Source organism: Desmodus rotundus, chromosome 9 (genome assembly GCF_022682495.2).
Source record: "Desmodus rotundus isolate HL8 chromosome 9, HLdesRot8A.1, whole genome shotgun sequence".
Lineage (NCBI taxonomy): Eukaryota > Metazoa > Chordata > Mammalia > Chiroptera > Phyllostomidae > Desmodus > Desmodus rotundus.
This window is the reverse complement of record NC_071395.1, coordinates 104249928-104264901: the sequence shown is the minus strand read 5'-3', so window position 1 is coordinate 104264901 and position 14974 is coordinate 104249928. Positions and strand designations below refer to the sequence as shown.

Below are 14974 nucleotides of genomic sequence, written 5' to 3'. Positions count from 1 at the left end.
GTTGGGGTGTGGGGGGGTCAGTACCCTACCCTCTATGAACACTAAGCTCAAAATTTTTGATGTTGAAGTGAGGTTACCACCTTACCTCTCCCCCCCATAACATTTTTTTTAGGAATTTAAAATCAGGAAGGTATTATCCAAAGGAGTATTTTAGCTGTCTTTAGTGGTACAAGGGGATTCAGGAAATGCTGAAACACGGAGGCTGAGTTAATTTGCATGTCATAAGGTGGTTGGATGGATGCGTGCAACATACTTTAAGTCTCAGCAAAAAAAAATAAAGGGTTATAACTAAGTCAGCAAGTTTTGATTTGTTTTTTTAACAAATATGTTGTAATGGTGGTTTCAGGTTACAAAGTGTATAAAGTCACAGCTCAATCAAGTATCATCAATACTGCATGTCAGTAAATATACTACTCCATTATATTTCAACCACTTGCATGATTTTTCCTGAAATCCAATATGTAAAGACTGTTTAATCCAACACAAGCCAATTTGGTACTTACTGCCACCACTCTCTATGTGGTTTCCTTTTCTGTTTCCTTCTTAAAATTGGGGGTCCCAGTCTGGACCCAGCGTTCCATTTCTGAGCCTGATGGCTAGAGCATCACCAGTGGTGCATCTCATCCCTTCATCCCTAGCTTTTCAAAGTGACGATGCTCCGTTGCTACTGTGGATGCAGCACTTATGCATCAGGTGCCTGTTGTGAATTGGAGTGCAGCCTAGTGTGAGAGACACGCCTTGGGACCCACCTGCCCCGTCAGGAAGCAGGTCAGCCCCAAGCCTTTATAGAAGCAGAACAGATAAAAAGGACTTGGCCTGAAGTCCAGTCTGCCAAAGAAAGCCGTGCTGGGTGAGAGGACTTCTGGCCTTACTGATCATTTTTCTTTTATTCAAACAGCATTTGTGATATTCTGTATGTGTCAGGCCCTAGGCCGGAGCTGTTTATAAAGATAAGTGAAGGTTAAAGCCACACCCTTGAAAAACTCTCAGTCCAACAAGGGAATGGACATATGACACAGAGGTCTAATAGAGACGTGTGATGTTGCTACTTCGGGGCCCATTTCTTCCCCACACATCCCAAGTGACATCATCAAGATACTCCAGGTCTGCTGTCTTCATGGAGTACATATGAAAAGAAGAATGGATATAGAGGACCACAGATTTCATTTTCTCATTAGTTTGATCCTTATTCCAGAAAGGGACTAGCAGCTGGTACAGAGATTCATTTAGCTTCATTTCACACAAATTATGAATACTTGGAGCGGGACATATTTTTGTATGATGAGTTCTAGCAATAAGAATATTTTTAAAGTGACTGAATAATTGCATTTATTTATGAATCTAGGAGTTAAAACCTCTTATCTTCATTCTCGTTGTTTCATTTGAGCTAATACAAGCATGCGAGTTTCAGAACAAACATATTTTTACCACATAGCAGACCACAGAAAAAAGTTTAAAATGTCTTAAAAGCCTATTTTCCCAACTGATTATTCTACTTAAAAATCAATACTATCTCACAGGTAATATTCATTCTACTTGCTCAAAAAGGCAACAATTTTATGTAACTTTTTTGTTAGAATGTGCCTCGGTCTCTGATAGCAATCTCTTGTTAGACAATTCCGATTGCACAAGAACGCCCCTTTGTTCCACTCTCCATTAGCTACTCTCACCATAGAAGACACAGGAAGCATGCCTCTTATTTGAGCTCCATTGAACTGTTCAAGATCTGATGAAGGACTTGGAACAAAAACAAAAATACAATAAGTTACATACATATCTCTGCAATCACTTTGAGATAGAAATGGTGTCGTGGGAACAGTTAACTAAACACCAAACACATTATTTCAGACTTGCGCAGAGATTAAAGGTAGAAATCTATTCCATAAGTAAGACTTCATATTCATTTTGGTATTTTTCAACATGTCTTTAAAATCACCTTTTAAAAATTGATGTATCCACTGTATAGTAAGCAAGCGACACGAAGGAGAATTGAGCCAGAGTTACAGCCCTGCTCCTTCTATGCTCACTCATGAACCAAGCGTGCAAACAGGTCCTTTCCACCATCCCACATTCCCCACACCCACCCCTTGCAACACTAAACTGCCAAACGCCACCCAGGAACGGATTTCCTATTTCGTCATTTAAACCCATTATCTTGTTCCCTTACTATCTTGCCAAACTGGTTTCCCTCCAGTACATTTCTCTGAGACTTGATGCAGCATGATAGCAAGTCTAGACTCTTTGTATAAGTAGACAGTTGGGTCCTAAAGTTGAAGTAGAGGACCAAAAGCCAATAGTCTCCTTTTCTTTTTAACTTTCCTTTTCAGTGCATTGCCTAACCTCTTTGTAATCCTCAAAAGCTTGTCTCACTCCGAAGCACTTCTTTGTGTTTTAAGGGCACTCATTTAGTGGTATGGCACAGCAGCTGTCCAAGAACGGCACGGCAAAAGACTAGCAGTTGGGGAAAGCAAATGAGAGTGTACCATATTCAATTGAAAGTTCAGCTTTTGCCTAACTGGCCAATTACCAAACACAGTCAACTCAATCTTTATGAGCGTTAACAATCATTGGAGTGTATTCATCTGTCCAGTGAGAGCTGGGCTCTTGGTGTTGAGGTCCTGAGTGAGGGTATGGGTGGATGAAGCCCTCTAGTTCAGTGTCGGAGGATGTCTTTCTATCTAACCGGAGCTGTGGAAATGGGAAAGTCTCCACCCATGCCTCAAATTGTCTGTCTATCCATAACCTCCAGAATTTCGTGTTTTAAATGTGAGTCATTTGGTCGCCCGTTTACAGGGTAAGGTTTGTCTAGAAATAACTGTCAAGATAAACTTGGTGAGTAACCAGGGATAAAAGGTGATGTTATCTCAGAGGGTTGCCTTTTAGTGGCAATGCCCTAATTACGTTATTTAGGTCAACGTAGCCCCGCTTCAGCATCTCCCAAATAGAGAGGATATCGAGTATGGGTCCCCAGACAGCTGCTGTGGTAATTGCTAGTGGCTTTAGACAGTGACTGCCCAGAGACAAGGAGGAGACTAGACTGGCAGCAGAATGCTCGGGGAAAGTCCTGGGGCTGAGCGGACACAACTCCGGGTGATGCCAGGGCCGTTCAAGGAGTGACTGAAGAGACTAATAATAGTGGCAAGTGGGGACAAAGCTAAAAATGCCCGAAGTCCCGGTTGCATTCTCATTTCACTGTAAATCTCTTTGATAATAAATACAGGGCAGTGGGGAGAGTCTTGCCTGGATTTAATCCTCTCAAAGGTGCTCACGCCAGAATGCCAGTTCACAGTGAAAACACAAACTTAGCTGCCTCTCTGATGCTTCTAACAGCCTCAGGAACTTACTCCAAATCCCAGGCCTTTGTCTTTCATCTCCCTGCTCTTGGGGCTCTGGGTAGGGCTGCATCTGGTGGTGGTTTGTGTGAAAGAAAATAACATATATAATAGTTTCCTGTTTGGTCACTTGAACTTATGCTTGTGTGGGGCAGAATTCAATCCACTTCACTCAGTGGCAGTGTCCTGTCATTAAAGTGCCAGTGATTTTCAACGACTGGTCGGCCGAAGTCACGGTTCTTCACCACTCGCCCAAAAGCTGCCCGAGCCCCTCATTCCGACCCTCGCTGTGTTCACTACACAGGTAGTGTTGTTAATAGCTTAACCTGCAGGCTGGGATTTCTTTCCTCAGAGCATAGAACTATTTTTTATTAGAAACTCACACAGTCTAGTAAATAGGGTCATCATTGTCATCCTCTTAATCATTTTTGGAGTCAGATTTCATTTTATTGCTGATTTTTAAAAATCCTGCATTTTATCATTTACTGTATAATGACTGGCATGGTGTTTAAAAAAAAAAAGACAAAACAAAAAACATGCCAATAATAAAATGAAAAATATTTAATACTTTGAATTCTCTTTTTCTAAGTTGGCTTTAGTTCCCTTGCCCGTACTTGACAGTCCTGCCTTGGAGATCTTTTTCTGTCTCATTTCCTGCAGGGGTGGCCAGTGGTCTCTCTGGGCATGTCCATTTGTGGCACTGAATGTCTGAGAGACCACGGAATTGGTGACATTATTTCCATATATTAGAAACTCTTCACACGGCAAACTTCAACTCCAGAACAGGCACCTGACAATTCCTAAATCCGTGTATATAGTCGGGGGGGAGAGGGGGGGAGGAATCTATTCTGCGATCATCACTTGCTTTTTACTCTCGTCATTTAACTAATTTCAATTCCTTTTTCCTTAGAGATATTAGCAATGTATGGATCCTTCGTTTTGGTTAGGCCCTCTTGAAATGCTTATAATGAAACAGTGAGAAATGTTTTGAGTTTGCCTAAGGCAGGAGAGAGCAACTAAGAGCCTCAGGCCAGATGCAGCCAGCAGCCTGTTAGTGTAGAGGGGTTTCTACATTTTTAAAGCCTAGTTAGTGGGTTGGGTTAAAAAAACAGAGCCTGTCCTGACCGGTGTGGCTCAGTTGGTTGGGTGTCACCCCACCAAGTGAAAGGCCACTGGCTCCATTCCGGATCAGGGCACAGGCCTATGTTGTGGATTTGACCCCTGGTCCAGCTGTTTCTCTATCGCCTCGATGTCTCTTCCCTTCCCTCTCTTCCTCTCTTCCCCTCTCTCTAAAAAATAAAGACATTTTTTTAAATCTTTAAAAAAACAAACAAACAGAGATTATGGAATACAGACAATGTGCCCCATTCAAGTGTATAATATCAATTTTCTGGCCCTTTACAAAAAGGGTCTGCTGATATCTAGCTGGGGTTAGTATCATATGAGAAAGTGGAAAGCCTGGTATTTGGAGCAGCTTGTACCTCTTTGGACTTTAAACTTGAACTCTTAATGGGGACTGCTTTCTGTACAAGGGTGAATTATACTATATTTATTCCCATTCACTATTTAATTGATTAGATATTTTTCTAGTGATTCTCAATTCTGGCTGCATTTTAAAATCATCTGGAGAGCTTTTAAAAATACTGCAACCTAGGCCCTTACATCAAAGGTCCTGATTTCACTGATCTGAAAGGGGAGCCTGGGCATAGGTGTGTTCAGGCACATCTGAGAGCCACAGGCTCATGGACTGACAATTAGACCACATTCTTAGGCAGTTTTTATTCACATTTTTCATTAGAAATGTAATAAAGATGCGTCATACAAATTGCCCTTTAATTTCAAGACAGAAGTGTTGCTCAGGGAAATTTTAGCTGAGACAATTTTTAAATGTGAAGAGCATATGAAACAGATAATGCAGAGCCCAGAGAGAGAGAATTTTAAAAGATAGGCACTGAAAGGAGCATGCTGCTGGAAAGGAAAAAAAAGAAAGAAAGAAACCACTCAGAATTTCAATACACAAATCACTGAGTAGATTTTTTGCTGTCTGGGTAAATGTATCTATTTTCAAAAGTGCTATTAACATAAACACAGCAGTAAATCTGGGGCACCATGCTTTTTTTTTTTTCAAAGTTGTTAAGAAGAATTATATCAGTCTGCAGGTGTCACACGCAGTTACTCAGAATCAGAAAGAAGGCTGATTGGAGGTTAGAACGTCTCCATCTATCTATCTTTCTGCAGCCAACCAGGTCCAGGCTGTTTATTTAATACTTCCTCTTGCTAATGAAGGTACTGTTTGGGGGGATGGGTTGGGCTTTCCCATCTCAGCACTAGGACTGCAAGATTTGAATGTGCCCTGGTGCTGGCTTCACTGACCACAGCAGGTCCCCCAAGGCAAGAACCTGAGCAGTAATAACCGGTAACAAAAGAGTGTGCACCTCTGACACTTTTCCTTCCAGTTTATTTCTTCTTTTCCCCCATTTACCAATGTTATTTTTTTCCCCCTTTTCTTTTTACATTTTCCCAAACCAGCAAGTGCGGAGGCAAGACACATCAAAGCAGAGATGGGAAGTGAAAGAGCTCTCGTTCTGGACAGATTAGCAAGCAATGTGGCAAAACGAAAAAGCTCAATGCCTCAGAAATTCATTGGTAAGAATAAAACCCTTTTTCCTGCTGTTGTTAGCAGATAGTTTGAATGAGATAACATAGGATGCTTACTTCGCAGGCCCTTCCTAGCTTAATCTCTGCTAAAATAAGGTTAATTGGTTTTCCTTTGTACATGTTTATTCTTTGTGATTCATTTTGATAGCTAGAGCAAAGAGAATAAAAATATTTCAACTAAAGAAACTTCGTGACTAAAGATGGGAGTATTTGGTATCCAGGTTCCTAAATGGAGTTGGTGTTAAAATGCTGTTCCTTCCTCTTTATTCTGAATGACATATGTTGCATGAGTTTAGGCAATTTACACCAGTAAGATGTTCGCGATAACATGGTTGTGATCTTTTGTAATTATATTTTACAATTTGGTTCCGTTATCATGCTTAAACTTTTTTTCATGCTCTAAAATGGATTGCCATCTTTTTTTTTTTTTTAATTTGATTCAGAGTTGGCTTTAAGAGAAAATGGGTGGGGAAACAGAGATTTAAATAATAAGATTTGGTTTAGTCATTTCTTTCTCTGGAGTTAATTTTTATGGCCCTGGTTTTCACAATGTCAAAAAATGCAACATAAGGAGATGGCTAAGAAAAAAATTGTGTACTAGGACTGCCAAAGGGCAGAGGCATTTTGCTGAACTCTCCCAGATGCTTACATAAATATGACCATGATATTGGAAATAGATTTGTATTCGTGCAGTAGGCAGCTGAACTGAACGGGTCAGATTTGCTGTAAACTGGAAGTCGGTGCCATTGAACAAAAACAGTTATCACATGAAAATGGGCCTCCCTTAGCACCGACGCTGTTTTAGAAATCTGTCAGTCTGTTTTTCCAAAGCTACTTGTTGCTGATTTCTGATTCCAGTCCTTTTGTGTTTATTTTTTTCAGTAGTTTTAACAGATATTAAGGGTCTATCTGTTTTTTTTAAATCCAGTTAAATTTTATTCTGGTCTCGATCACTTTTTTACAGGCTGACATTTTATGTGCATTGTGGAGATATATTGAAAGAACCCATATAGTTCAAAATGACCTACCTTGGTGTTGATGCCTATTTATTTTGATAAGCTGAGAAGTGATCGTCCCCTTTTAGTCCCTTGAATAAATCTTGTCAGACTAAAGTTGTTGCATTTCAGCTCAGAAACGCCACCCCTCCCCCCCAACGTCCCTGTCCTTGGTGAGAAATGTCAGGGAGCATATAGTGACTTCTCTATGGAGTTAGGCACAGCGAACCAATCGTGAGTTCAAGACATTATCTTAAGCACTGCTCGTATCTTTTCTGAGCTTTACTTATGTGAAGAGGTTCTGCCTGGAGCCCAGAAGAAAGCTTCTGTTGTTCTATGCCATGGGTGCAGTTTCATTCAGGGAAAGCTTTTACCCTAGAAATGGCTACAGCTGAGGTGGGGGTGGGGGGAAATGGGCAAGAAAAAAATGTAAAGTGACTTAATTTCAATACAGTTATGATCAATGCATTTTGGCCCAAGAGGACTAAAATATGAGAGAAGGTACCTAATTCCTATAGCTGTGCAACTCCTATTGTTGACCTCAAGCCCTACTTAATATGGTAAAAGTTTCATGGGTATTTTCCTGGATTTACAAACACACGTTTCATATACCCAAGCCCATGCCATTTTGCTCATCGCATCAGGGACTCGTGTTCCATTTGTTGGTCACCATAGTGACTGGAGGATTTTCCTGCCTCCATTTCCAGACTCAGGAGAGATGCTGATCTTGTAAGTGGATTTCTTTCATCTTCTGAACCATCACGCTCTCTCTGTGTGGAATCAGGAAGCCCAGTATTGGTAGCGCTTGATTTGAGCTGAGATAGCAACTTCAGGGCTCTGGGGCCCTGAATAACTGGGGGAAATTTTTTGGGGGGGTAAATTGTGGTATAGTGCAGTCGGATGAACCCTGGATTAGAAGCCAAAACACCCCGGTTCTGATTCTAGCTCAGTCATTTCTGAACTGTGTGTGCGTTTAGACAAATCACGTAACTTTTCTGGGCCTCTGTTTACTCACCTGTGAAACCAGGAGACCGAGTAGGTGGTGAAGTGATCAGGAAGGCCCCTCCCAGCCCCTACACTCTCTGAGTCTGCGAGACGCTTTAGAAGGGGCAGCAATGATGACTCTCCTTTGTGTCTCCCAAGCCCATATGTGTGACTTCAGGCGATTCTTTACTTGAGGTTGTACAGCCATGATGCTTATGTTATGAACCATATCATGTATTTCCGAGTTTTGGGGGGTTTTTTTTAGAAATATGAAGCTGTGTTAGCTCAACAGCCATATATTTGATGGGGGGCGTCACTACTTGCTCACTCGGCCCGTGTCCATTTGTTCATCGCGAGGTGGTTAGAGGGCTCCTGCCACGCAGACGCTGTTCCTGCTCCTGAGCGCTGTTCTCATCCTCCAGCACCGGCTTACGTCCTAAACCTCTGTCGTAGGGATATTTGTAAAAATAAGTAAAGCTCTCGAATCAATCTTTTAGATGGAAAATAGGTATCAAGGGGGGCAGGGAAAGGAACATTATGACAGTGACATGAAGTGATGTAAAACAGGGGTTAGTGTTTCCCGCTTCCCCTCTTCTCTTCTTTTCTCTCTCCTCTCTCCTATATTTCCTCTCCAAGGCACCATTAGTATTATTATTATTTTTTTTAAAGATCAGCTGCCAGGGAAATGGCAATGGGTAAAGTGTGAAGGAAGAATGAGTCACTCCCTTTAATCCTTGCTGACAGTTGCACAGCGCTGAGACCAGCCTTGGCTTCCCTGACCTCTTGAACTGTGAGGGTAAAGGTGAAATTATACCATTGGGTCAACCCAATGCTTTCCCAGAAGGCTAGAGAAAATTATCATCAGGTAAGATTTCTCATCCACAGGAACTGAAGTGAGGAAGAAGGCCCAATTAGATTAAGTCTAAATGCATTTAGAAACACACACACACACACACACATACACACCCCTATTGAAGAGTGATAGTGTAATGAAGCTGCCCAAGTAGGAGAAAAATAAAATCATTTCTTCCCTAATTCGCCAAGAAATTTTGTATCACTTTCTCTAAAATGGGAAATAAATTGACACACGTTCATTAGAAAGCAGCATATTTCCATCATCAAAATAATTCCTAGTTGCTCTTTTCAAAAGACAAGAAGACCTTACTGTTAGTACCCAATGCTTCTAGGAGTTGTCCTCTCTCTAAACCTTCCTCTCCTGCTATAAACTTGCTGGACTATACTTCTAACTAGGCCATCTCCAAATACTTGGCTCGAAATAGAGGCCAGATTTCTCTCCTGGGGGGAAGAGGAAAATGACTACATTCTGCATATTGCTTTTTCTGATTTTCCTTCTTTTCCCCAAAACACATGCGTTATTCAGACCGAAGCAGTTACCATAGCATCTCATTTTTTAAAATTTGATGTATTACTTTATTAAAGGAAATGTTCATTTCTAAATGGACGTGAAAAAAGATCTCACTCACCCACGGTAAACATATAAGTGAGGTTTTGACACTTCGACAAACACCATCAATTCTCCCTGTGAAGTAACCGAAGAGAAATTGGCTGCTTTGGTTAACAGAGTGGCAGGAAGCCGTTTCAATACCTGCTCCTAAGAGCACAAAGTGTCTTCTCCCACCCCTTCCCAAAAGGCTGAAATCCATGACCCTATGTGCATTACAAAGCACAGCATTTTAGAGCTTGAAGGGAGGGATATTAGGGACCATCAAGTGAAGCCCTTTTGCCAAGGATGGAAAGGGGATCAGAGTGCTGGACAGACAGGGCTGGTAGGTGACAGAGCAGGGTCAGAACCTCGTGTTGAAAAGGGCTGCAGTCGAAGGGAGGTCACCCAAAGCGGTGCGTGTCACGTGTGTGACACAGGGGCTCTGGGCAGGGACGAGTCTAGTCATTGAGAGCTCGTGGGAGAAAAGCTCCAAGGAAGGCAGTCATTCTCTCTCAAGAGTGTATTCATTCCTTTATTAAATTAAATTTATTGGGGTGACATCGCTCAATACAGTATATGAGTTTCAAGTGTACAGTCCTATAATACGTCATCTGTGTATTGCCTTGTGTGCTCACCACCCAAAGTCTAGTCTCCTTCCTCACCAGTACTTAGCCCTCTTACCCTCTTCATCCTCCCCACGTGGGTTTTCTTGAGAAAAGAAGTGCCTTCTGCTGGTGACTCCACTGGGACAGGCAGCATCCCAAGTGCACTTGACCACAGTGTCTCACTGAAGACAAAGGCTTCTGCAGCGTTAAAAAAAAAAAAAAATGTGGTCTCCAGCTCAGTTTTCCTCACCCCCACCCCCACAGCTCGCTCTCCTTCCTGCTTCTTGTTCTGTGGCTCCCCTCTGCTTTCCTCCTCCTGGAAGAAGTGTTAGTCACTTTAGTCACAGTTAGATTGAGATCAGAGCCATAACCATCATCAGATATTCCATTTACCCTACTTACCTGGCTTTTTTGTTGTTGTTTTCTTGTTTTTGTTTTTTGGATGTGTGCTTGCAGTCAGCAGTAATACACGTGGGAAATTGTATGAAGGTAGCAGCAAATACATCCAGCTGACTTGAAGAAACGTTAACACAAAGCAAACCTGAATATTTCATGATGATGGTAGTAGTGGCACTGTGTTATGTTTATAATGTTCAAATTGTTTCTTCCCCACTAAAAAAAAAACCTTTTAAAGGCTCCCCATTGAAATGAAATCAGACCACCCAGGCAGTCGGAGCCTTCCACACTTTTCTCCAATGTACCTTTTCTAATATTATCGTTTCAGCCAACTGCTCCTTTAATTCAGCCACAGGGCACTCCCACTTCTCTATAATGCTTTTCCCCTTCCACGTAATTGTTCTCCCCATGCCCTCTGTCTCAAATGCCCACCCTCACATCTGCCCTTAAAGGTACATGGGGTCTACATGCCCCGACTCTCTGGAGCTCTCTCTCGGCTACGTCCTCCCTCTGCACTCAGCCAAGTTTGTCTGCTTGTTGTGATACGTATGGCTACCACCACCTCAGATTACAAGGAGACTTTAAAGGATAGATTGATATTTGTCCTATGTCACGTGTGGCATATTTGAGAAGTGGTCTGTGTTTTTCTCTCTTGGCTACTCTATACTTGGTTTTACCACATAGTATATAGGATAGTGATTTGTAATGAAATTGTGTAAATGCTGCATCTCCTATTAGATTGCAATTGTTTGTATTCCTCAAAGCACCTAACATGGTGTGATGATGATGATGATGATGATGATGATGGTAGATCTATCGCTTGTGGAGAGCTTACCTGCGCCAGGCACTCTGTTAAGCACCTTGTAGAAGTCACAACTCTTTGCATCATAGGTATTTCTTGAATGCATGGTGCCGGTCCGTATGGAACCAAGCACAGCTGCTTTTCCCTGAAGTCACTGGCAGTGGTAGAATTGTGCCGTCAAGGGCAAGGTAGCAGCGGGAAGCAGCAGTTAACGCTCAAATACACAGTAGATATAAGGGCCCTTGGATTACATCCTGGTTCTGCATTTACCAACTGAGCAACCTTGGCAAATCAACCTGTTTGCAGTTTAGGTTCTTCATGTGACTAAGAGAGGACAATTCCTCTTGGGTAGAAATGACACAATATGCGAAGTACCTAGGACAGCGCTGGGTATGTAGTAGAGGCTCGATAAATAGTAGCTATTCATTATAGTATTACATATAAGGCACAGGGCTAGGTACTATGAAGTATAAAGACCAGAAGTAAACAGATTAGGATGGTGGATCTTGTCCCTGCAGCCCAAAGGCAGAGGTCTGAACCCACATGCTCAGGTCCCTTTTAGCTCTAGGCTGTGATTCTGTACTTTGAAGCTGGCGCTTAGAAGCCAACAACCATATGCCCTGGCCACATCGCAGCAATTCAGGATAGACGGTGGCTCAGCTTAGAGTTACCAAACCCTAAATATCAGGGGTCAACACCTTTAAAAGGGACCCAGGTAGGGAATGGCCTAAACAGGCAGCCTTGGTTTCTAAATTTAAGAGTTTCAGTTGCCATCTGTATTTTCATTGGAAGAAAAACCTCTAATTCAGCCTGAAGCTGCTCTCATTAGTCATTCAAAGGTGTGGTATGATTTTGACTAGAAGCTGGACTAGAGGCCCCGTGCAGGTTGGAGAGCAGTTATACTGTTGTGGTTTGCCTAACCTTTTTTATGAGTGTGTTACTAAAGAAACGTGAGCTGTTGGCTTTTCAATTACTGTAGCTTACCCCTTCTGAGTTTCATACACATTGAGTCATCGAGTCTACAGGTGACTGATAATCATCTGCACGATTCAAGTTACGGTAACTCGGAGCTGAGGGGATCTGATGACTTCGGGGTGTGTGCACGTGAAGATCTGAAGCTCTCCCGTCTCCTTCACGACGAACAATGGGCTGCGCTAACCGCAGCCCTCGGTCACCCATTGCCACTCATCCAGAAGTTCATTTTCCTCTTCATGTTTTGCCTCTTATAACTTCAGTACTCAGCTGTTTTCTGATAGGTGCTGCAGGTGGTGTAAGTTGTTCAACTGTAGGCTTGATTAAGTAAAGCCAACTCTTGGGAGAAAGGATAAAAGCCGAGCTTGTGTTGCACCTGTCCCACCCCCAGAAACTTTCCACAGCCTCTCTGTTGGGTGAAAAGAGAAAAAAAATTCTCAGTGACCTTTGGTATTGAGGGAGTTGAGTAGAGCTGGACACACTGGAAAATCATCAGTAACCATGAAAAAGCCAAGGAACCGGAGTTCATCGTTTCTGGGTCAACCCTCAGGGGAATGAACATTTGTGACCTTAGCTGCCTTTCCTGTTCTCAGTCTCATTCTTCCAAACAGCCTTGATCAAAGACACGTCCAAGCCCTGACCGGTGTGGCTCAGTTGGTTGGGTGTCCTACAGAGCAAAAGGTCACTGGTTAGATCTCTGGTCAAGGCACGTGACTGGATTGCAGGTTTGGTCCCCGGTCGGAACGCATGCAAGAGGCAACTGATAGATGTTTCTGTCTCACATCAGTGTTTCTGTCCCTGTTTTTCTCCTTCCCTTACCATCTCTCAAAAAATAAATAAAATATATATTTTTTAAAAGGATATGTACAATCTGGAAGCTGAAAATAAGGAAGAACCATTGATCACTTTGTCAAAGGTCTCCTTTTCTGTGGCTTTTTACTGAGTTGCCAAGGCAAAGTGTTTTTCTTTGCATATTTTCTCTCTCAGGTGTCTGTCTAGAAATGATCAGGTTGGCCTTAAGGTAGTGAGGTGCAGGCCAAGGTCATTTGATTACATTAAATCTTCTAGCTGGTTTTTCTGGCTCCATTTTCTTGCAGTTCTGATTCATCTTATGAATTGCTGTTACATTAATATCCTGAAAATAACATTATCCTTCGATTTAATTTATTTATTTTTGGAGAGAGGGGAAGGGAAGGAGAAAGAGAGGGAGAGAAACTTCGATGTGAGAGAGAAACGTTGATTGGTTGTCTCTTGTTCGTGCCAGACTGAGTACCAAACCCGCAACCCAGGCATGCGCCCCGGCCAGGAATCAAATGGGCAACCTTCGCCTGTGGGATGATGCCCAACCAACTGAGCTGCAGCAGTCAGGGCCTGAAACTAGTATTTCGACCACAAGCCTCCCTTGTTCAAGGGCATGCAGTGGTTTGCTGCTTGTTCAAACACAAACCTTATGGTTGACCGTTCCGAATGCCACCGTGCGGTCCCACCGTGTATTGTCTTTTTCAGTGTCTCCCAAAATGTGGGGTGCAAAGTGCCAGGGAGGCCCCATTTTTAGGTCTCTTTCAGTCTCCCTGATTATATCAAGGAGAAAGATTGAAACTTATTTTGAGGCTAGTTGTTTAACTCTCATCTCATATTTGGTGATCTCAGTGTTGGACAAAGACAAGGGGGATCTTTGTCTTAAGTACTCACAGTGGCGTCTGATCAAAATGGAATCAATTGCTCTGTTTCTTCGGCTTTATTTTTCACAGTTACCTTCTATTTGTGGCAAGTGATTCTGATTTTTTTCTGTTTATGTTAGTGATGTAAAGTTGCCTTTTAAAACCAGATTTATTTTAACAAAAATAAAAGGAAGGAAGGAAGGGAGAGAGGAAGGGAGGGAGGGAGGGAGGGGGAAGGGAGGAAGGAAGAAAATTCGGACTGATTCAAACAAAACAGAAAATCCCTGGCGTTTACCAAGTGCTTTCTGAGTGCCAGGCACTGTTCTGAGTGCTTACCAGTGACCCTGTGAGGCAGATGCAATCACCACCCCCATTTCACAGGAGGACACAGAGCTTTGGATGGGTTCAATACCTTGCTCGGGGTCATGCCACTGATAATGGATGCGCCAGCACTGAACCCTGTGTGTGACTCTGGTGCTCGCGCGGCCAGCCGCCACCACCCTGCTCTGGTGTGTGAATGTTGCAGAATGTGAAGGGCTACGTGAAGTTTGAAAAACACTTTATTTTCTACTTCTTGATATTAGCTATAGCCAGACATTCTTACTCTTCCCTGCTCGAGGCCCACTTCTCTGCCTTCATTCACACCCCTCCCTCAACTAGGGTGTCTTGTCTACCTCTCTGAAAATCTAACTCCTACCATTCGAGACTCTTCTCAAAATTTAGGTTTTCCAAGAATGATTTCTCCTCCCCCAAGTGCTCCTGAAATTTTTCCATTCCTTTAACACTTAAGTGAACAATTTGTACCAAACCATCTTGCCCTTGCCTTATAATCCTTTTCACAGAAGACATATTACTCTCCTGCTTAAATGCCTCAAACATGGCCCTTGGAATAAAGTCAAAAGCCTCCATGGGGAGCATCCCTTTCACAACTTTCCATGTTTCTTTTTCTCCGGTTCCATATATACAGGTCTTATTTCTCTCCCAATAGGTTGGAGAGACCTCAAGAAAAGGAATTGGTTCTTCCAGTCCTTTGGTTTGCTTATGTTTTTCTCATTACTGAACGCTGTGCTGTACGGTGGTGACAAATGCCTAGGAAATGTTGCAGAGGAGAGGATATGGCCTCCA

General features: G+C 42.6%; 1 protein-coding gene across 5 annotated transcripts in view; it reads left to right on the top strand.

The window, feature by feature from the left end:
- IKZF3 (IKAROS family zinc finger 3) overlaps nt 1-14974 on the top strand; it is a 78546-nt gene that overhangs the window by 56941 nt on the left and 6631 nt on the right. For 3 of the 5 annotated variants that reach the window (XM_053911583.1, XM_053911582.1, XM_053911584.2), the window contains one exon: nt 5862-5978. In XM_053911583.1, coding sequence (XP_053767558.1) covers nt 5862-5978 — 117 coding nt within the window. Of the gene's footprint in view, nt 1-5393; nt 5749-5861; nt 5979-14974 lie in introns of those variants that run through there. The other 2 variants (XM_024573087.4, XM_045182505.2) reach the window with 2 other exon arrangements.